The sequence below is a fragment of the Ruditapes philippinarum genome, unplaced genomic scaffold, assembly GCF_026571515.1.
Source record: "Ruditapes philippinarum isolate M1 unplaced genomic scaffold, ASM2657151v2 ctg2954_1_1_1_1, whole genome shotgun sequence".
NCBI lineage: Eukaryota > Metazoa > Mollusca > Bivalvia > Venerida > Veneridae > Ruditapes > Ruditapes philippinarum.
In genome coordinates this window covers 80,199-105,552 of record NW_026866608.1, presented here as the reverse complement: position 1 = coordinate 105,552, position 25,354 = coordinate 80,199, and the positions used below count along the sequence as shown (strand labels likewise).

General features: G+C 31.3%; 2 protein-coding genes across 2 annotated transcripts; one reads left to right on the top strand and one right to left on the bottom strand.

Annotated features, from left to right (window-relative positions):
• Positions 1–3,923: 3,923 nt before the first annotated feature.
• On the bottom strand, positions 3,924–7,943 carry LOC132733042 (uncharacterized). The gene is made up of 4 exons (XM_060719620.1): positions 6,954–7,943; positions 5,867–6,631; positions 4,764–5,506; positions 3,924–4,434 (listed from the first exon to the last, which is right to left on the bottom strand). The coding sequence occupies exons 1-4, from the start codon at positions 7,941–7,943 to the stop codon at positions 3,924–3,926; spliced, it is 3,009 nt and encodes a 1,002-aa protein (XP_060575603.1).
• A 6,035-nt stretch (positions 7,944–13,978) lies between these two features.
• On the top strand, positions 13,979–25,037 carry LOC132733047 (neuromedin-K receptor-like; the record flags this gene model as incomplete). The annotated part of the gene is made up of 4 exons (XM_060719624.1): positions 13,979–14,799; positions 23,816–23,916; positions 24,420–24,510; positions 24,898–25,037. Coding segments are annotated over exons 1-4 (1,112 nt in total), but the record flags the coding sequence as incomplete, so codon positions are not given.
• Between the last annotated feature and the right edge of the window lie 317 nt (positions 25,038–25,354).

The window sequence follows — 25,354 nt, the reverse complement described above, 5'->3', positions numbered from 1 at the left end:
CAAAATCAGTAGGTCATCTGCTGGTCATGACCAATCACCATACCAAGTTTGAAGTTCCTAAGCCTAAGGGTTCTTAAGTTATTGATTGTAAAGCATTTTTACCTACAAGGTCAATGTAACCTTGCCCTTTGACCCCTTAACCCCAATATCAATAGGGGTCCTCTGCTGGTCATGACCAATCACCATACCAAGTCTGAAGTTCCTTGGCCTAAGGGTTCTTTAGTTATTGATCGGAAACCGTTTTAACCTAAGAGGTCAATGTGACCTTGACCTTTGACCCCTTGACCCCAAAATCAATAGGGGTCATCTACTGATCATGACCAATCACCATATTAAGTTTGAAGTTCCTAGGCCTAAGGGTTCTTTCGTTATTGATCGGAAACCGTTTTTACTTACAAGGTCAATGTGACCTTGACCTTTGACCCCTTGACCCCAAAATCAATAGGGGTCATTTGCTGGTCATAACCAATCACCATACCAAGTTTGAAGTTCCTAGGCCTAAGGGTTCTTTAGTAATTGATCGGAAACCGTTTTTTACCCAAAAGGTCAATGTGACCTTGACCTTTGACCCCTTGACCCCAAAATCAGGAGGGGTCATCTACTTATCATGACCAATCATCACACTAAGTTTGAAGTTCCTAGGCCTTAAGGTTCTTTAGTTATTGATCGGTAACCGTTTTTGCTTACAAGGTCAATGTGACCTTGACCTTTGACCCCTTGACCCCAAAATCAATAGGGGTCATCTACTGAACATGACCAATCACCATACCAAGTTTGAAGTTCCTAGGCCTTAAGGTTCTTTAGTTATTGATCGGAAACCGTTTTTGCTTACAAGGTCAATGTGACCTTGACCTTTGACCCCTTGACCCCAAAATCAATAGGGGTCATCTGCCGATCATGACCAATCACCAAACCAAGTTTGAAGTTCCTAGGCCTAAGGGTTCTTTAGTTATCACTCGGAAACCATTTGGACCGACGGACCGACAAGTGCAAAGCAATATACCCCCTTTTCTTCGAAATGGGGGCATAAAAATGATTAAACTTTAGGGCGTTTACATTATGCAAGACATGAAAATATTATTTATTAAAGGCTTGACTAGGTGTAAACGCGGCCTAAGAGACTTTTGTACACAGATTTACAAATTACATATCTGTTGATTCTTACATGTAACCAATTATACCAATGTTACAAGTGAGAGTTTTGTGACTAATACAATAATGGTCGCAAAAGTAAGTCATTAATTATTTAATTACACCTACGCGAGAAAATAATAAAAAATAATATAAAAAAATAACAAAAAACAATCTTAATAAGTTAGATTGTAAAAGGTATTTTCTTGAATAGATGTATAAAACATTTGGTTACAGATCTCTGTTTTTATCTTAACGGAAAAAAATATTTACTTGTCTAAAATATAAATCTTTAAAACAAAATGGCGGTACAATGGCGGTCGAAATTTTTACATGTATAAATTTTGGCGATAATGACGATTTAAAGACAATACACCCGAAATACATAAAGATATATAGGTAGGAAAAGAGTCCTTGTAATAAAATTATGACCAATGGAAGAGCTAACAACCAAAAACACAAACAAACAAAATCAGAAAAAACAACCGAACAAGGCAAGTTCAAACGAAAATGTAAACAACACCCCATCCACTTTTAAAGAACAAAGTCCAGCGAATGTTTATGATCATACACAGACAGTAGCAACAAATCCTCGAAATATGAATATGCAACAGAAGCCTAGCTTGAATCCAAATGCAGATAGCTTCCAACAACAGAAAAATACAAATTCTGTTGATAATAATATCAATGGTGAAATTAGAAATTGTTACCTGCACACTGACAGTAATACAAATATGACTTCAAATTACCTTCAATAAGCTAGAGAGACATTATATTTACAGCCACAACCATATCTGACCAAACAATCTGAACCATCCCAGCCAGAATCCAGCCAAATGCCAAACCATATGTACCAAATAAGACCAATGCAAACATATGTAACTGGTTATATGAGTAATGAAAAATAGCACAGAAACACTGGACACAAGTGTTTACTAATCCGGATGAAAACATATACATATAAATCAAAACAATATATCACATAATACACAGATGGAGGATGCACCACACTGGGTCAAAATAATGATGACTGAAATGGACAACCAATTTAAAATGATACACTCACAATTTGAAATTCAAAACAAGAACTGGAAAACAATTGAAGAATCTATGGAAAAGCAAAAACAGTAGAAAAACAAATATTGAACATAGAATACAAAAGTTTGAAACAATAGAAACAAGTGTAAAATCAATGACAACACAAATTGACTCCATGAACATAGAATAAATAAAAAAATAAGATGAAACGTGAATGATGTAGAAGAAGCAATTCAATATACTGATGATATTTGCCAAACAATAAACTCTAGCAGTGATTCAAAACAAGAACAAATAGATACTCTTTCTGAAAACTTAAAAAAAATGAAAATAGAAACAATGACTATAAAAAGACAACAGGAGGAAGACCATGAAAAAGATATTAGATATCCAGACAAGAAGCATGCAAAATAACTTATTATTCATGGGTATTGAAGAAACCAATTCTAGAAAGTGGTCAAGTAGAAGAAACAGAAGAAACACTCACTGCCTTTTCTTGATGAACATATGAATTTCAGAAAAACTTTTGAATATCAAGCTGTCCATAGAATAGGGGAAAAAACAAATAACCCAGAAAGGCCAAGGCCAATAGTTGCAAATTTTGTTAATAGAAAAGATAGAATTAGAGTTAAATATTCTGGAAACTTGTAAAAGATACAAGATTTAGTGTGGTTGAACAATTCCCAAGAGGAATTGAGGAGAGGAGAAAGAGACTATATCCGGTGATGAGAAAAGCAAAAGAAAATAAGCAAAATGAAGTAAGATTAGTCAAAAATAAATTGTATATAAACAATACTGAATATAAAGTAAATGAGAAACAAATAGAAGATCTTACAAATGGCTTTGAACACAGAAAACATTTTGAGATGAATAGTGAAAGGACATATGATGATAAACATGATACACATAAAAATGGAAGACATAAACAAGACAACTCAAAAGAAGGGAGAATATTCTATCAGACCAAAAAATATGACAGACATTATCAAACAACACCTAGACAAAATATTAAAACTTCAAACAGGTTTGGAGCACTGTCATTTGTGAATGAAAATGAATGGCCACCAATAAACATAAACAGGGAAAAGAAGAAAGCTACATCACCATTATATATGGAAGTTACCTTTAAAAAGAGTAGAGAAAATATAAAACATTGAAATCTAAACTCAGACAGTTCAGATAGTGAAAACAGTGTGATTGAAATGCATGCAACAAATGTAAAAACAAAAAATGTTAAAAGTGTGTTCCAAATAGATCAACAATATGCACATACAACAACAGATACACAATCAGGTAACATAAGTCATAGCAACAAAGAAGGAATATCTGTTACGTCATGGGTTTATGAACGACATAAATATATATGTGCTCTAACTACGTTTATTATCTAAACTATATTATATGATACATGTGTTTACATATCAGTGTCCGTGATGGTAGTATTAAGATCTAGGGAACTCTCTATTATAAAGGAGCTGTACGCACCTAGAGTATCATGTTACAGTTTACTCATCATGCTACATCTTCCATCTTTTACAAAATTACTGTTATATCTAAACATCATTTTATCATATGTATAACCGCATAGATTATTTGAATAACGCTTAAATAAATTCAAGGAAGAAAAACTTTATATTAGATGATGATTACAGTAACATGTAGTTAATAAATGTTCATTATCATGAGTCGTTTACAACATGTACTAATCATGATTAATACTGTAAATTTCTTCATTACAAACAATCACTGTCTATTTACAAGTCTGTTACAGCACGTGGCTTCACCTTTCTGCCTGCGCGAGTGAAATAATTAGCATTATCCGGAAGATTCAAAACCACAGGCTGTTTATTGCTATCGGTACGCTCTGACCCTACGTTTATCATTCTGTCATTAACTGACATTTCAAGGCCAGAATTCAAAGCACCATGTGTCAATAAAGGTGATTCTTTAGATTTCAACAAATCTTTACGATTTCTGCGATATTGTTGTCCGTTTTCTGTTTCAACAATATAGGACCTATCGCTGTGATTTTTTATTACAACAGCGGGACTCCAGGACTTGTCTAGACGTTGAATTCTAGCGGAATCTCCAACATTTAAGGGAGACAGAGGTTTAGCATTTTTATCATAGTAATGCTTAGATTTGACCTTGGATTCTGCGATTTTTTGTTTGACAACATCAGGAGGCGGTACTCGTGGTATAATGTTTTCCCTTACAGTGGGAAGGATAGAACGAAGTTGTCGTGATTGGACTAACTGCGCTGGACTGAAATTTCATTTATCAGCGAGAGGAGTAGAACGATATTCTAAAAATCCTATTCTCGGATCAGAATTATCATCTTTACCTTTTTAAGTATACGTTTGGCAACTTTAACCATCGCCTCAGCCAAACCATTTGTTTGGTTATGATATGGACTACATTTTACATGTACAAAATCCCATGACTTTGAAAACTCCTCAAATTCTTGACTGGAAAAACATGGACCCCCATCAGTGACTATTTTTTCACATATGCCCCAATTTTACATGATATCTTTCATGTGGGAAATAACAGTTGAACTTTTTATGTTCGAAAGTTCATGAACTATGGGATACCTAGAATAGTAATCGGACATGACCATGAAATTTTTCTCATTAAGTGAGAACAAGTCACACTCTGCAATTTGAAACGGATAGTCTGGGATTTCAGAGCTGATTAATGGCTCCTTCTGTTGCGATGACCTGTATTCCAGACAAATCTGACATTGATTTACCATTTCAATTATATCATTTGAAATTCCCGGCCAAAACATTATTGACCTTGCTCTACTAAGACATTTTTGCGCACCCAGATGACTGGAATGCAGCACCTTTAACATTTCAGATCTGAGTGACCTGGGCATAACGATTTTTTCTCCTTTCATTATTAAACCATTAACCTCAGATAACTCATCCCTATAGTTCCAAAAGGCAGCAATTAACTGATGACAAGCCTTTTTGTACTTAGGCCAACCAAACTTTATTGTTTGTTGTAATGTACATAATTGTTCATCTTGTTTTGTGTGTAACCTGATTTCCTCAAGTTTTCTATCTGACACGGGTAAAGATGAGATAACCATGCAAACGTGTGCCTCAATACCCTCATTAAGTTCTGGGCTAGTTTCCGGCCTGGCATTTCTGCTAAGTCCATCTGCTAATGGGATTTTCTTACCGGACATGTGACGAAACTGAAACCTATATGGAGTTAATTTCAAGACTAAACGCTGCAACCTAGCAGGTATTGAATGCATAGGCTTTTTCAGCAATCCCTGTATAGGGAGATGGTCATTTTCTACAATGACATCACGGTCATAGCAGAACTGATGAAATTTCGTAAATCCAAAGACAATAGATTATAAAACTTTAGAAATTTGACCCATATTTCTTTGTGATTCAGTTAAGCTACGGGACGCAAATGCTATGGGACGTTTTTCCTGAAGGATTACTGCCCCTAAAGATTTTGAAGAAGAATCAACTATCAATGTCAAGGATTTGTTTGGGTCATAATAAGCTAAACATGTGTCTTTACAAATGACTTCTTTCATTTTTTCAAAGGAATCACTTTGAGGCTTTTGCCACGTGAATATAGAGTCCTTATGCAATAACTCTCTCATAGGAGCGGTAATCTCTGATAAATTGTCAGAGACATAACGACTGAGATAATTAACCATGCCTTATACCACATGTAGTTCACTTTTTGATGTGGGTGGTCTCATATCCTTAATGGCCTCAATTTTGGCGGGATCGGCCTTTAAGCCTTCTGCAGTTAACACGTGACCAAAATAACTAAACTCGGTGAGACCTACTTCCAACTTTCTGGAATTGAAACGAATGCCTTTGTTTAAAGCACGTTCAAGGACAGCTACTAAATTTCGGTCATGACTTTCCCTCGTGGAACCCCATACACAAATATCATCAACAATTGTAGCTACCCCTTCGAGACCTATCAGTGCCTCTTCAAGGGCGCGAAACAAAAAAAAAACACCTGATACGTTTAATCCGTATGGACATCGAAGATACCTGAAGACCCCCAATGGACTGTTAAATGCAGTCAAATATGACGACTCTTCAGATAATTGTATTGACCAGTAAGCACTAGTTAAGTCCAATTTAGTGAAATACTTTGCATTACCAAACTTATGTAATACGTCATCAAGTGTTTTGAGCGGGTAGTGTGTACGCTTAATTGCACTATTCAGCGAACGAGGGTCTAAACAAAGACGTATATCGCCATTACTTTTTTCAGTAACAACTAAATTATTACACCATTCAGTGGGTGTTGAAATCTTAGCAATTACTCCCATGTTTTCCATTCGTGTAAGTTCCTGTTTCACTTTATCTTGTAAAGCAACTGGAATCCTACGGGGAGGATGAACAACTAGTGTAGCATTTGGGTCAACATGAATGTTACATTCCCCAGGGAGTAACCCTATGCCATCAAAAACCTGGGCATAATCCGTCAAAAGGGCCACTAGTAAGAAATGCCTCTTTGTTTCTATGATTATAATCATTTTTTACAGAATGAGCGAATTCTATGAGCTTAAAGCCCAAGCATGACTCGCAACCTAATAGTGGTGGGGATTTCGTGTCTACGACATGAAACGTGACATTTTTTGCTTGACCTGAAACAGCATGAGAACAAGGGAGAGTGATTTGCCCTTTGCTATGCAAGGAATTGCCATTGTAGGCGGTCAATTTAGATGTTGGCTTTTCAAGTGGTGCCTTGATTCCTAAACCTTGAAAGGTAGATAATGGCAAAATGTTTACCTGAGAGCCAGTGTCTAACTTCATTTGCACAGCCTTTTTACTATTTCCAATTAATATTTCTGTAAACATCTGCCCATTTTTTACTGTTACACAGTCAATACTGTCCACATTTTCTACACAGTCAATGTATAATTCAGAACTTAAATTTGAAATTTCATTCACTGTTCTAGATTTACAAACATTGCTCCAGTGGTTCCATTTTTTACAATTGTTACATTGTGTGCCTTTTGCTGGACAACACTGCATGTCAGTATGTTTATTTCCACACCTGTTACATTTTGTACTGTGTGAACGTTCCCCAATGCGACATTGATTGCTTGATGTTTCTGTATATCGACCTGAATTCATCGATGAAGGGTTCCGAGACGAACGACCTTGGATGCCCGATGAACGGCTAGGCATCCGTCCCTTCGGTCTTGATAATGCATGTACCGGAGCACTTTCTTGGACGTTATTGAACATTTTTATTTGAGATGCAGCATATTCAAATTCTTGGCAAATTTTTGTTGCCTTGTCTAATTTCAGATCATTCCCTACTTGCAAAAGCCTTTCTCTTAATTTCGTACATGACACGCCATAAATAATTCTATCTCTGATCATGTCATCTTTCATTGTTCCAAAATCACACTCTGTAGCCTTGTTTTTTATTATTGTGATGAATTGTTCCGTAGTTTTTTCGCCTTGTGTGATATTATTGAATTGATAGCGGCTAAATACTGGGTTAATTATCGGAGCGATGTGTTCTCGGACTTTTTGGAAGATCTTTTTTGTTTCTTTTCTATCTGCATTAGATAAATTGGCGGCTCTATATATTTCTCTTCCCTTTGCGCCCATATAAAGCAATAGCATTGTAACGTGGACATCTTCTTCTTGCTCTTTCAAGGGTCCTTTAAATACTAATTCACAGTGCTCTTGAAATTTTGCGAATTCTTCTACAAGATTGGTTGATGTCCAGTCCATTTGAGGTTGCGGGATACCACTTAAATTCATTTTTTTATAATATTCCAGCACTTAAGGAATTATTATGTAATATTCCAACAAGAAGGAATTATAGTTAATTTCTGTCCTTTTTTTAAAGAATGTTTATTGCACATTTGTAAATATTCCGTCATTAGGAATGATTTACCTTTTAATATAATATTCTTTCCTTAGGAATTATAATTAAACTATTTAAAATATTCCGTCTTTAAGAATTATTATCTTTCCACTTCTGACACCATGTTATGTCATGGGTTTATGAACGACATAAATATATATGTGCTCTAACTACGTTTATTATCTAAACTATATTATATGATACATGTGTTTACATATCAGTGTCCGTAATGGTAGTATTAAGATCTAGGGAACTCTCTATTATAAAGGAGCTGTACGCACCTAGAGTATCATGTTACAGTTTACTCATCATGCTACAATATCTACACAAGCATCAACAGTGAACAAAAGAATTGAAGAATCAGAATCAACAAGAGTACAACAGAAGGAGAATACTTCAAACAAACACAATGATACAGATAACATAAACATAAACCTCTAGGATGGGGTTGAGAACAATCATGACAGTATAAAATATGATGAATTAAATATTCTTAGTATAAATGTCTGTGGGCTGAAGTCAAAATTAAACTGTCCAGAATTTATAAACTTTGTCAATAAATATGATATAATTGGAATTCAGGAATCAAAACTTGATGACGTTGACACTATAGATATTGATGGCTACAAATGTTTTGCTTCAAACAGGAAATCAGTTGCCAGATATAGATCTGAAGGTATTGCATTACTTGTAAAAAATAACATTTCTGATAATATAGAAGTTCTTGAGTGCCAAACTAAATAAATGCTACTTTTCAAAATTAAACTTGATCAAACACAAAATGAAGAAGAAATAGTTTGTGGAATAATATATATTCCACCTATTAGAACCAGGTATGCACATGTTGATCCTTATCTGGAATTACAAATGGAGATTGACAAATATGATGGAAGTAAACTGTTGTTATTTGGAGATTTTAACTCTAGAGTTAGTAATGAAAGAGATTATACTGAAATAAATAGTATTATTTGTGATATAAATGGTAATAGTGAAGCATATGAGGAAAACCAGTTACTTTTTGAATCATTTATACATTCTGATATTCCTATTGTAAGAAGAAGTATTGATACCGTTAGAAATGAGTATGGTACAGAACTGTTGGATTTTTGTAAAAGCAATGACATTTTCATTTTAAATGGTAGATTAAATCCTGACTATTATAATTGTAAAACTACATGTAAAGGAAAAAGTGTGGTAGATTACTATATATGTAATACTGAATGTTTTAAATATCTAAAATCATTAACAGTTGGAGATTTTTGCTCATTACTGTCTGATGTACACTGTCCTATCTCATTGTGTTTGAAAATGAAACATGAAGTTATGATAGAATGTGTTAACACAAATGATAAAATTGATAACACACCTATATGTAAGTTATGGAGGGAAGGTTCCAATGAAATATTTTTTGATAATATTAACAAGGTAGATGTTGACAATGTCTACAGCAACTTATGTAAGCTTAGTGAAAGTAACCAGGCCACTCAAGCAGATATTGACACAATTGTAAATAACATTAATGACATCTTTCAAAATTGCTGTGAAAATACTTTTGGTTTTAAAATACCAACTATTTCACATGGTTAAAACAAAACGAAACCATGGTTTAATGCTACTTGTAGAAATATGATAAATAAATACCACAATGCTAGAAAACTGTATAACAGATATAAAAATATAGAAACCAAAAATAACTTAAAACAAGTAAGTAAAGAATATAAATCATCAATTTCAAGAAGTGTTAACTTATATAAACAAAATACAATAAACTCTTTAAGAAATTGCAAGTCTAAAAGTAGTAGAGACTTCTGGAAAATTATTAATTCTGTTGATATGAAACCAACAGAAAGCACCTCTTTAGATAAACTGTATACATTTTTTAAAGAAATAAATGAAAATTCTTTTGAAAGTAATGAAGAAATTGAGGTTGAATTTTCACATAATGTAAATGATGAAATAAATCTGCCAATAACAGGAGAAGAAATTCTGAAAGCACTAAGAACACTAAAAAATAATAAAAGCCCTGGTGTTGACAAAATTATTAATGAACATATAAAAAGTACAATTGACTGTATGTTGCCTATTTATGTAAAACTGTTTAATCTTATATTGGATACAGCCATTATACCAGAATCATGGACAAGTGGAAACATTATTCCTATTTATAAGCAAAAAGGTGACAAAACAATGCCTGAAAATTACAGGCCCATTACACTGTTAAGCTGTGTTGGTAAATTATTTACAGCTATTATAAATAGTAGATTGAATAAGTATGTAGAAGAAAACAATATTATTAAAAACTGTCAGGCTGGTTTTAGACAGAATCATTCAACTATAGATAACCTTTTTGTCCTACAATGTCTCACAGATTTACTTAAAGCAAATAAAAAAAGCTATGTTGTGCATTTATTGACTTCAAACAAGCTTTAGATTCAGTTTGGAGACAAGGACTGTGGCTTATACTTTTAAAATATGGCATAAATGGTAAATGTTTTGACCTGATTAAAAGTATGTATGCAAAGTTAACATTAAATCTAGAATTGTTACAAAAAGAGGTAATTCTCTATTCTTTAATTGTTTAAAAGGTGTAAGACAAGGAGAAAATTTGTCTCCTCTCCTCTTTTCATTATTTTTGAATGATTTAGAAGAGTTTTTGTGTGAAAAAAGAGCAAAAGGTGTAAATAGTGTTGCTCAATGTGAAGGTTTTTATCAATATTTACAAATATTTATAATTCTTTATGCAGATGATACTGTTATAGTTAGTGAAAATGAAACAGACTTACAGAATAGTTTGAATATTTTTGAGAAATATTGTTTAAAGTGGAAATTAACTGTTAGTGTTAGCAAAACCAAAATATTATTAGTGGGTACAAAGAAAAAGAATTATAATATAAAATATTATATAAAAAATTTATTCAATGGTCAAGAATTAGAAATAGTAAATGAATTTAAGTACCTAGGCATATATGTATCAAGAAGTGGCAGCAATTTAACAGCTAAAAAGCATATTGCAGAACAAGCAAATAAAGCCATGTTTTCACTTTTAAAAAAGATCCGAATACTTAATTTACCTATTGATCTACAAGTTGATATTTTTTGTAAAACTATCAGACCAATTTTATTGTATGGTTGTGAAATTTGGGGGTTTGGCAATTTAGATATATTAGAAAGAGTACAGTTAAAATTTTTTAAATTAATTTTAAATCTAAAAAAGAGTACCCCATCTAATATGATATATGGAGAACTAGGTGTACTACCACTGGAAGTAGATATAAAATCTAGAATTGTTGCATTTTGGAGTAGGTTACATAATGTTGAATCCAGAAAATTATCTAGTAATTTATATTTCAATATGTTTATTAATCAAAACCAAATAAAATGTAAATGGATTGAAAATGTTAGACATTTAATAGTATCAAATGGCTATGAATATCTTTGGAATGTCTTCCCAGATGTTAATGCAAAATGGTTAACATTATCATTTAAACAAAAGATAAAAGATCAATTTATGCAAAATTGGAACGGAAATATTTCACAAACATCTAGTTCTAAGTGTTATAATCTTGTTAATGAAAATTTTGTGCAAAGTAAATATATCAATATTCTTCCCAAAAAGAACTGTAAAACAATGATGGCATTCTTATGTAGAAACCATAGACTGCCAATTGAAGTTGGAAGATGGCATAGTATTCCAATACCAGAAAGAAAATGTCAATTATGTCACATACATATTGGTGATGAATTTCATTATGTACTTGAATGTAAAAATTTCATTGATGATAGAAAAAAGTTTGTTAAAGCATACTATTATAGACATCCAAATATACTGAAATACAATCAATTATTTAATAGTGAGAATAAAATTGAATTAATCAAATTATGTCAGTTTCTAGAGATAATAATGAAAAATGTTAAAGTAAGCTATAATTAATAAATGTTTTTGTTTTTTTGTTTTTTTTGTTTTTGTTTTTTGTTTTCTGATAAAAATGTTTAAAACACTTATAAATGCATGAACATGTTTATATATTTATGTAAATATGGTGTATGCTTGTATATACATGTATGTGTATGTGTGTAAGTATGTGTTTATGTATATATAAAATAAAATAGGTATATATATGTGTGCTAACTTGCAAGTTTATATGATATATATTTGTGTTAGGAAATTTTTGTGAGAATGAATGGTCAAGAACCTATTATATATACATATATATTTTACCTAACCTGTTAACTGTTTTTATGCTAAAATGTACTGGCATGCATGCTATAAGTTTTCTTACATTTCGTTTCGGTAAGATTTCTTGCCAAAAGCATAAGCATGTCAATTATTAACAAACAAACAAAACACTCCTTCATTTTTGCACTGGCTTTAAAATAAATAAACATCAGTAAATAGTCAGAAGAAGCAATAATGAAGAAAAATATCAATAATAATAACATAAGTTCAATAGCAAATTACCTTTATGTTTTTATCGGATAATACTTAAACTCAAAATAAAAAGCATGTCTGCAAATACATTAATTTTGCTAACGCGTTAACCATCTATTGTATAAGGCGACTAGTATTCATTACTATTCGATAAAACATTCATAATAATATCTACAAATGCATATATTTTTACTTACTTATTTTTTCTGTACAGTTGTGAATTAACGTTAAATTTGAATTAGAAATCAAATCGGTACCACAAAGATAAGAAAAAACTCAAAAACTTCCAATTTAATGAAAACAAAACCAAGATTAACAATTAATTGTTAACACTTACGTTTCCCTTAATGACAGTAGCACTGCAACACTAGTTTTCGGTATATCCAGCTACTGCACAATTTCATAGTAAAATGTATTCAAAATCACTTGCAAACTTCAGAACACTGCTTAATTCCAGTAGAAATAAATCCATAAACACTTTCTGTGAATAACTAAAACCCCACGTGAGACCGCGTAACTTAAGGCCCGTGAAATAAGGAAATAAATAAACCCCGCAAAAAATGTGTTCAGTCGACACAATTTCGATACATTAAACTTTACAATCAGTTTAAATCTCTTATAAAAACATATACTGTCGTTTGCCCGATACTATGCATGACAGGTGTCAAAAGATGATTATGTGAAATAGACATCATTTTATGTTATTTTCAACACGTGGTCAAATCAGCTGTTTATACTGCAGAATCATTACACTAAATACACTAAATAATTGACTTCCTACTGAACGAAAGAAGAAAAAATAAATAAACAATTATAGATTGTTAATCTTTTTATGTATTGTGATTGTTCTCTGTAAATGACTTGCCATGTATGTATTGCCGTTTTTACAGATGTTAATTGTTATATACCTTATGTTTGTATCATGTATGATGCACTGAGAGAAATAAAGAATTTGAATTTGAATTTGAAATCGATTGAAAAACACAGCAATGGAGATATATACTTAAATGTACGCTAGTTAATGGTTTAATTGCGATAAGCTAAAAAGATACATAATCTAAGATAACAGGGCAGACAGATGGTATGCTATGGCAGAAAGCATTTGTTTTAATGCACAATGTCATAACTTTTCTAAAATTTGCACGAAATAACGTGGGTGGAATAATAATCACTTTTGGGTCAAAATAGCTTTGTTTGTTTATTCTTTAAGGAAGGAAACGACACTATTATTACGCTATTGTATTATATTTACAGTGGCAAAACGTACAATTTTTCTGTCAGATGAAAATATATAATGCTCTATGTTCCAATACAATATCTAATATTTACGATTATATTTCTTCCTAAAAGGATGGCACCTGCTGTCCTGCTGTTGATCGGAAAATAGTTTTACCAATAGTTGTAACGTCAGAGCCGTATGCTTTCGCAAGAATCACAAGAAAACGATAATGTAAAGGGATCTCTAACCTTTCCACACGGTTGGAAGATTCTAACGGCCAAGAGAAATATTTCATACGGTAAGGGACATAGTCTATAAAAATATGGATTTACTGAATGGATCATTTAACGTTTTGGATATTCTTGCCAGGATGAGTTTGCAGAATAAATCATTGAACACAAGTTTATTTCCAGATGTGGATATGTACGAAGTTCCAACATTTGTAGTTGCCCTGCTTGCTCTTCTATATGGTTCCATATCAGTTATTGCTATTATAGGTAATGGTTTGGTGATTGTTGTTATAGCCAGAGATAAGCGCATGCAAACAGTGACAAATATTTTTATAGCTAACTTGGCCTTTGCAGATGTTATACTTGGAATGTTCACCATACCTTTTCAATTTCATCCAGCATTACACCAAAGATGGGATTTCCCCGAGTTCCTTTGTAAACTAGCACCGTCAGTAAAAGTGTTATCTGTGAGTGTTAGTGTTATAACATTGACTGTTATTTCCGTGGATAGATACGTTGCTGTTATGTACCCGTTAAAAGCTGGTTTTTCAAAAAGCTCCGCAATTGTGTGTTTATTAATCATTTGGGGGCTTGGTTTGGGATCATGTTTTCCTGAAGGATATTACTACTATGTCCATTATATGATTAATGCTGAATTGAAATTTGTACTGACATGTGATGCTTCTTGGCCGACTGAAAATTTTGGAAAATATTACCATCTTTATCTTTTACTTGTACAATATCTTTTTCCACTTTTGGTTATAAATATTTCATACACGAGAATTTCGTGCAAGATATGGGGAACAAAGCAACCGGGAAATACTGTTGATAGGGGAAACAGAGACAACGCAAGACAGCGAAATAAGAAAAAGGTATGTGGCTTGTGGTATATATATATATATATATATATATATATATATATATATATATATATATATATATATATATATATATATATATATATATATATATATATATATATATATATATATGTATAATATTCTTCATTTATCTTATCTGTTTTTTATTTTCTTTTTTCGTTCACGTCAAAAATTAATTTAATAAGTGAAATCTTGTATCATAATTTGTGGACCTTTCTATTGAAAATGTGTCAGAGTTAAATCATATACATATACGTCCACAGTGCGTTAACCGGAGTGCAGGTATAAGTTACCCGCACTCCAGAGCCTACCCATTGATCGTCTCGTTTTTCTCGGGGCAAAATAAAATAAAGCAGAGTCATATCTGTTTACAAAGTAAGGAAAAACAACACGCATAATTAAAAAATACATATACGTAATACTTAAATACAATTGAAGAATTTCTACATCACGTGGAAAACAAACTATAAAACTGTTTAGAAAACTGACCAACATATAATTAAAAAAATATTCACTCAGCAACCACTTTTAAGTTACAAACACTATTAAACAATGTGACACAAACACTATTGAACAAAGTGACAATTTGATTACAGAATATTTCACAAACACAACACAGAAAAAAACACAAGACAAACTGACATGTGAAATGCAGGATGCAGGTTGCAACATCATACTCTCTTTCATACCGTTATTGTTATAACAACAAACTTAGTTCGTCTATTCTTTCTTAGAACAACCCTTTCCGCACTATAAAATAACACAAAAGTCCTGCCATGATCGTTAAACTCATTCCATAACACACTCCGCACTGTCTAAAAGTCCTTTAGTCCAAAATATTACAAGAAAAGCATTGATGCAAAGCATCAAAGGGCGTCCAAACAGCAGGTGCAGATGAACTAGTAGATATATGATGACAAGATATTCTTATAAACTTTTCAATGGTTCATTGGGTTTTACCAGAATTGTATATCACTTTTGAATGAACGGACGAAAGACATTCTTCATTATTTATAACTTTGATCGGCATGCTAGAAATTAGAATATTACTTGTTATTTCTTTATGATCGTGGTTATTAATAGCAACGGATATACATGTATACAATCATTTATAATCCATATGTGTAACGCATGATCAACACCATACTTGTGTTATTGTCCCTTATTATGTTATTGCTATTAACGAGGACCCCCTCTTACGGTATCTGTTCACACTAAGTAACAATATGACACTTGTTATATTACCATGTTGATCATGTTGAGCATAATTGTTTATTATACAATAAATGTAATTTCTATTTTAATGAAGAAAAAAATACAGATTTTATGAATATTGTTTTCTTTTCTTTTTTTGTGTGTGTTTTATGTGCTATTTTAATACTGAGTTTTTACGTTTACTACTATTTTAAGAATTCAATTGTCATAATGATCGACGATTATAAGTCAAAACTTAACTGGAAAAAGTCAGTAAATCATGGTTAATCTTTCAATTTATAATATTGTTTATTCTTAAACCATATACATGTACATTTGTATTTTTCTTTATCATTTTTTAAATTATCAATCAATTGAATAATTCATAAAATCTGATTTGTAACTTTGAATAATTCCTCGGAATCTTTACTAAACACGAATAACAAATTATATAAAATGTTTTAAAGTTGATAGTGTCATATTAATGCCATAAAAATGTACATTTTTTCTAAATGATTGTACATATTTATTGTTTTTATCTCATATAGATCAAATATAACATGCGATTTGTGTTGTTGGTTTTTTTCTTCGAATTGTATGTTTATGTATAATAATTATCAATCAATTCGAGAGTTGATCTGTGTTTATTAATTATTGTAACCAAACTAAGTGACAAACATTCATTTTGAAAAAAAGCTTATTTATCTGTAAAATATTTGTTCTATTCTGTAACGATATCTACTCCGGGAGAGACCGGACAATAAACGTGTGGTACTATTCGCCGGTCATTAGTAAATCCCGGGAGAGACCGGGAATTACCTAGGAGTACATCCCTCTATAAATAGATTTTCGGAATATTAAGGTCATCAACTCATCATTCTATTAACAGCTTTCGGAATAACATACCATAATAACCCACTGTGTACTACAAAATGATAAGCAAAAATACCCCGAAGAGCGCGATTTATTGACGGAAAAGGTTATTTCATTTGAAAATGTTTGCATTGCGAAATTCTCCAGTTCGCCATTCATTGTACATATCGCGACTAATTAACAATCAAGCACCCTCATACCGATCGGAATGATCGGCTTTTATTATTGGCAACTATAAAAGGCTCGAGAAGTTGCTGTCGCCCTTTCACAAAATCTCATTTCATTCCAATAGGCGCCGCGCTTCGGCGCGGACGCCAAAAACAATACAATTCAATTAGAGGATTTTTATATCGTCACTTATAAAACTGCAAAGAAGACATAAGAAAAACTGGTACAGTTGTGTATAAAAGGACTATTGTCTTATTTGGAAAAGGTCTAACGAAGAGTTATGAAGTATGCTTAATTAAAAGTATGCCCACATTTTTTGTTACGCTTGAATAAAAGGAGTATCAAAGTTATATATCCACACAGAAAAAGGCCCTTGCAATAATTATACAAGTTAATCTAATAAAGTAATTTGTTGCTTAATGTGGAAAATATGATGTCAAGTATACGAAGTTATAGTTTGATGCCCAATGAAATGCCTATATGCTCAATGAATTGTAAATGGTGATAAAACTCACGAGATAAACGAATGACCAATTGAAATATCTTATTATACTAACCAAAGAATTATTGAATGTTGATTTATTCTAATTACAAATAGTTTTGCTTATTGAAACATTCTCGAATCCTCTCCAACCATTACTAAACAATGAAAGTAGAATTTCTTTCAAAGGGTGTTTGAACCCACACGGCCAATAATCCTTAGATAACTTTTCCGACGCGTTATCAACTCGGCTACGCCGCTTTTCAGAACTAATCATGTTTTGCTCAATAACGGTAATGAGGAAAGTACAACTGAACTATTAATTGGTAAATCGTAGTCTCCAAATGAAAGTAGATTTAGTTAAGGTAACTCTCCTAATCACATCGCAAAATAGTTAACCTTTAAAGACCATTGTTACTTTATTAAACCATTTAATTTCCACTTTGCAAAATCGTTTTCGTTTTGCAGAGCATTTTCAATTTCACCTTGAACAAACCATCGTTTACAACAATTATCACTGAAATTTCGCAGCCGCTCGATTCTTTACATTAAAATAACAACAAACAAACAAAACAACAGTTTTATACTTGATTAATACCAGAACGAAGAAGTTAATTAGCATTGTATCTTTTTTTCTTGTTAAAACAGTATAATAAGATCGTGTCGGATATTCTTGTCATGAAATAAATACCTCTTTAATCTTCCTGTATTCTATTAGGGCACGTATGTTTTTCGGACAGCATTTTTTTTAGTTTAGAAAGACAATACCATCGGACATTTATGTGTCACAATGATGAATGTCCGTTAACCAAGCTGTTAAAGATGAATGATTATGAGATCGCATTAACTTGGAAGCTTAGCAATACTGATAAGACGGTCATCTATACTCATGAGCCAAGACAAAGTCAGTTTAAGTGTGTAAGTTACACAGTTTAATGGTACTACAAAAAGGGATATCGAAGATAGAAAAAAAGAAGACGAAAATATTATTTTAAAAATAAGAATAATCAAATTAGTAAGTAAAAAAAGTAAAGCAAAGAAAACTTAGGCTAGAAAAATGAGAAAAAAATCAAAACTTCAAATTAGTAAAAAAAATGTTTTAAAATTAATGTAAAACAATAACAAAAGTTATAACAAGGCAGATTAAAATGCAAAACAAATAAACAAATAAATAAATAAAATTACAGTTATTTATTTATAAAATATTGATAAATGCAGAATTAATAAATAAATAAAAATGACCTGAAAAGAAAGTGAATATATGAATAGACATAACGTAGAATAAACAGTATCTTTTTTAAATAATATTCCTTATCTTTGTATGATAGATCATTCCATTATTCACTTCAAAGGTCAATAACATACTGAAGCAAATATAATTTTTATTAGCCTTAAAGACTATATCTGCAGAAAAAAAAATGTTTTAGTTTATAAAAGAATGCTTCCAAAATGCTTGCATTAGAGAATATGAAAGCAATAAATAAGCTTTGCTGCACGCACGCTTTTAACAAATAAAATTGAACCAAAACTCTACCGACAATTACACAAAATTAAATGAAATGGTCAGAATGTAAACATTCTTAAATTTTATATTTTGCTGAAGTCTCAAACAATGCTCATATGATACGTGTTTTAACAAATTGTTATTGACTGATATTCTAAATTACTTGTTTCATTGATAAATAAAATGATATCATAAGAAGTGTCCGTCCTAAAGGTAACATTTGCAGACTGTGCATGCACAGAATTAAAACCTTAACATAGAAGCATAATATTTTGTTTAGGAAGTGTCCGTCCTAAAGGTAACATTTGCAGACTGTGCATGCACAGAATTAAAACCTTAACATACAAGCATAATATTTTGTTTAGGAACATTTTAATAAATAATTTAGAAGCTATTATATTCCAATACTAGTTTGCAATCTAATATATTTTCTTAATATTTTGTTGCCATATCAGTTCAAATCGGCACTAAAATATTAAATCGCAATATGCTTACATCACCTTTGTGCGTTTTCAATTAAAATATGTATTGTTCTGTCAAAAGTAAAAACAAAAACATATAATATCGTAATTCAATATCTAGCTTGCACTAAAATTATATTCTTCATGAACTTGATTTAATCAATATTCAGTAACTGCTTCTCGGATAAGTATCACTTCTTGTCACCGAAAAATAATAAGCTGAAGCAAAAGGCTTCTATCTTTCAGCAGCTTAAATACTTCTTAGAGTGGTTATTTTAAATAATATGAGCTAGGAAATAGAAGGGGAAAATTGGATGCCGGGCGACAACAACTACCTGTATCAAAAACGTTCATTTTGCCTTTTTTGCGCCTAATTATCTTAGTCGTTGAACTAGTTAGAGTTAGCGGGTGCACTATGTCAAAATTGCGGCGAAGTTGTAACGAATAAATAATATTCAAATGAACGCACTGTTGGAAAAAAAAGACAGTCTTGTATTTTCAATTATTAAAATAAATGATTAATTTCAATTGCTATTGCTTTTAAATAATTTAAATTTAATTTTAATTATGTCATCTACAACTGCTAAATGTCCAGAACAATAACTAAATACATTATAAATTCAACAAAAATGTTACTGACAGAAAATAAAGATGTATACAAAACGGATTATTAACCTCGCTAATGAACTTCCATTACGAAACATTAACTTTGACATTTACTTTACATTTATTGGTTATTTAACACATTTATACGTAGTTTAAATATTTTTTACAAAAGATGCAATGATATCTACAAAACAAGTTGACAGATAAACACAAATACATTGTCAACAACGTACATTGAACTTCACATACATTTCCCCAAACATGTACTTTTGTAACATTAATTTATATTTATTTGTTGATGAAGACATCTATGAACCACCGTTGTACTTTTGTTCGTTTTTTTAAGCAACACTTTTTTATTGCAAGTTTTATCTAAATTTTTTCCCCCAGTGGGTTTTTTCTGTAAGGTTTTAATTAATAAAAACCCTTTCAAAAATCCCCCAAAAACATAAAAAACTACAAAAATCTCTGTAAATAAAGTTTATTAACATGTTTGTAAGAGTAAGAGGTTTAAGAAAAAAAATAATGTAAAATTTAAATCATACCATAAGTGAACTTGACCATAGTAAGGTAAAAGTAAAGTAAAAAGTACAGTGGGCGTAAGAGCAAAATCACGAGACAAGCAAAGCAATATTTAAGTAGTTAAAATGAATCAATTATTTTACAGAAAATGAAATATTCAATTAACCGTGTTCAATGAACGTCTCATAAATGCTAACATATCAAAAATTATCTTTTATTATATTTAAAATTCCAATTGTTTCAGTAGCTTAATGCACAGTAAAGTTTATACCTGCTTAAAAAAGAAGCAATGATATCTACTAATGATATTGATATATAATAGTATGCACATGAAAAGTGTTAAGCCTGTACAATGAACTTCACACGCACTTTTATAATTATATTATATATACGTGATGATTTAGAAATTAATGAACCTCCTTTGTACTTTTAAACGTTATTTTTTCTACATTTATTAGCAATAATTGTATCGTAACCATTTCCCAAGTCGGATTTAACGTTGGGTTTGATCTGTAATGAGGTTTTTGTCTTTGTTAACACCTTTCAAACATCTCCAAGAAAAATAAAATGCTTATAAACTGTTTCTAAGAGTGTCGATCTGTATGCTTTTTATGGCAAAAAAGACAGAAACTAAATAGTTTATGACGGCAGCAGAAATCATACTTGAAAACACAACAAGGAAATGCCACAGTCATAAAAAAGAAAGAAAGGAAAAAAGAAACAGAAAGAAAGAAAAAAGGAAAAAAATGATACTAGCCAAGTAACTGGCGACAAGCTGCATGTCTTTTGTCCAAGGAAAAGGAGCAACCCATAGAAAGCGTGAAAAACAACAAAAATGCATAACACTTGCAGACTCGGTGTGACTAAGTCTGTTTATGAGGAATAATAGACAAACGCTAAATCCCTCATGCCCTCTAGCTTAAGCAGTATTCAATCTTCAACACTAAATGTGCTTGAATCAATGATCCTAAAGGACTAGAAAAATATAACAACACTAAAGTGAAAATTTTTACAGCTGCCACAAACCGAAAGAATAAATCTTCTCAAATATTAATATAATATGAAAGCATATAACGTCATACAAAAACGATGCAATTCAAACCAATACACGCGTTAAGCAAATTGTAAATTAAGGCTTTAAAAACCCCGATCATCTGTTGAGCTAGTGTCTTATATCATGAAAGATTTTATTCCCTGAAATTCTCAAAGAAATCATCGTTTTTCTCTTCTTTATCTTTACAAGGCCTCGTTGGTTAGATAATTACTGTCAAATTATTGTCAAGTAGCTCTCCGCTGTACAGCATTTAAATAAATGGCTTTCATAGAAATTGTTCTATTATTTGAAATGAAAATCTGCTGAAACGAACTATGGAAGAACAACTAATTATATTTTACGAATCCAAAGAGCCTGTATAGCAGTGTATCAGGCTTGTCATTATAATGATGCTACAGTTACATTTTCAAGTCATGTTTAATGAGACACAGATAAGTATTCGTTTAACAGACAAAAATAGAACAGAACAATAAAAACTTCAATTAATTATATTTTACGAATCCAAAGAGCCTGTATAGCAGTGTATCAGGCTTGTCATTATAATGATGCTACAGGTACATGTTCAAGTCATGTTTAATGAGACACAGATAAGTTATTCGTTTAACAGACAAAAATAGAACAGAAAAATAAAAACTTCAATTTGAAAAGAAAGAAAAAGAAAAAAAAAGAAAAAAGGTCCATAAAGTCAATAAACTCAGCAGAGCAAATGATAAAAACATCATCAAGGGAATTTTTCATGCAAACATATCAATTCAAAATACGTAAACAAAACATTATATGACCCAAAGAACAAACATCATAGAGCATGTAGAGCAAAAGAAAATTGCAACCAAACAAACACACAGGCAAACGTTTATCTGGCAAGACATGAATAACATGAGCGGAAATAGTTTTGGCGTGTTCATTCACTATGATGCATTTTGGTTAATTAATTAACAATAGCTTTTTAAAATATTCAATATTTCGAAGAAGACTTATAGCTATTTATATAATAACTGGAGACAAAATGTTGAAAATAAAAGCTTAAAGAACTTAAAATTAACTTTGAAATATCAAATTGATTAAAAAAAAATTGCACAAAATTGTGAAATATAATTATAGCAAAACTAAGATCGTCCTTGCACCGTTTAAATATAGAGATTGGCAGACTTAGGAAAATGTACATTTTGCAACCTTAACGATAAAGAGGATGAACACCTTTTTGTTTTAAGTTGTCCTACTTATTTTGACTTAAAACCTAGCATGGTTAAATTTATTGACCTGTTAAATACATGAAATACAAATACTTTGAATAGATTAGCAATACTTTGTAATTTATCTTTTAGTATCAGAAAAGGAAATATGAATGAAGTATATGACTGATAATACCAAATGTCAAAGTTGTCTTTTTATATTTTCACTCTCGCTGTATTTACCGTATGCTGTACAGTATATTTGTGTAATGACGAGGAACAGTTATGTTTGTTTATACAGAATTTATTTTAGTTTGATTGTGTAGGAAGCTATACACTTTCGAATCCGTTCCTGGAACCAACCAGTACTGTACAATGAGTGTGAAGTTTCTTGCTCAAGGAAACAACGACTTGCCCCTGACGGGGTTTGAACCCATGCGGCTAGCGATCATTAGATTACTAGTCCGACGCTTAAATCACTCGGCCATGCCGCCACACTGTTATGTTCAAGTCACATTGAATAATGAAATCTGTTCTGTTCTTTTTATTAATAAGCTTAATAAATTCTGCAAATAACAACGAAAAATAAAATATAATACCACTACTCAAAAGTGAGATTTTATTGCCTAATCAAAACGAACTGCCATGCTATGTTGTGGCCAAAATCATAACATGCATCAGAAATTCAATGTATTTTCATTAACATTTAAGGCACACAAAATAAAATCTAAAATAAAACGTATTTCTCACGTTTTTATTACTTGATACATTCTTGAAAAAATCATATGAAAAGTTTCGTGAGTCGTATTAGTTATTCATCCGAAGTAAAATTTTGATTGAAAAATATGATGATTATAAATATAAAAGTATGAAAATTATAGAAATAATTATGACAAAATATAAAATAATTCAACTTTTTAAAGTAATTTTAAGTCCTAGGATTGGCATAATGCCTCATTCTTTTACTTTCAGGTTGTAAAAATGCTGATCATTGTTGTACTGTTGTTCGTGATTTGCTGGATGCCTCTACAGCTCTACAACTTTATAAAAGAGATTTACCCACAAATAAATGAGTATGCGCCTTCTTTTGACTTCTGTTTTATTAATCTTTTGTACTGTATTTTAAATGGGGTACTGTGCACATGTCACTGCGTTAGAGTCACATTTTATCAGCATGTATTTGTCTTGTAATTAACAACAACAACAACAACAACAACAGGGCTGTCGTATAAAACAATTTGTTGTAATAATGTACGCCATGTATAATTTTGCTTGCTGCTAAATAGTCCGGAATCCTGTTCAAGCTAATTCATAATATTCATATCAATTGTAAACGATGATAACAAGTTCTACTGAAACATGTATATTTTCCCAATGATTGTATGTTTGACAACTGATGTAGGAAATGTAATACTTTTATTCATAATAAATTTGATGTTCTCATTAAACGTATATAACATTCATATGGTATTCATCATGAGTTTATGTATTTTCTGTATGCACTTGCCATGTTAATCCTAATAAATATACTGTTTATATGACATTAATTAAAGATGTGCACTGGTTAACATTACAGATATAAATATATCAAGATTGTATGGTTCTGCTCAAACTGGTTGGCAATGAGCAACTCTTGTTACAACCCTTTCATATATGGCCTTCTTAATGTAAGTCTTTTTTTTCAATTTTGTTATAATTTACATTTGAAATATCTAGCCTGCTACTACATACATTATTTGTAGATAACAATTATTATGAAGCTGAGATTTAAATGAACGCTATTTATTCCAATTAATTATTCATTAAGATGTTATTATGTAATGTATCATGTAATTTTAAGTTCTTGTTATTATCCATTTACATACAGTTACAAAAATCCGTGTTTTTCGTCAATTTTTTCCTGAATTTTACACTTTAAAGGTTTATGATATTAATGCGAAAAATTAAATTACCTAATAGGAAATTATGATTTTTCATATTTTTATCTTTTTCTTTCTTTTTTTCTTTCTTTATTTATTTGTTTATTTATTCTATTAAATTTTATTGTTTTGCAGGAAAAGTTTAAACGCGAATACCGTCTCATGTTTTCAAAATCAAAGTGCATGCAGAAGCCCTCGTCGGAAAACAATTCGTCACAGTTTGGAAATGATGGCTCACACGATATCAATACGAAGCGAATAACACTGACATTCAGGTAAACGCCTTTCAGTTCTAGCTTTACTAATTGTGCTGTTGATGCTGATTTAGACATGGTGGAAAATTAAACCGATCTTAAGTTTAAGTAGTTGGCAATTCTGTTGTGTCGTTTGTAAAAAATACGCTACAGACAGAAAATGGACTCATGTTCATTTGGCAGTTACCGGGGCATCTATTTATTTGGAGAACTTATATATAACGCACGAAATTTCGTCCTGATGATATCATTAAGACATAAATAAAACATCAGCAAAATGCAATACGTACGAACTTGTATAAAACTTATTTCAATATAATGTTGAATTGATTACATAA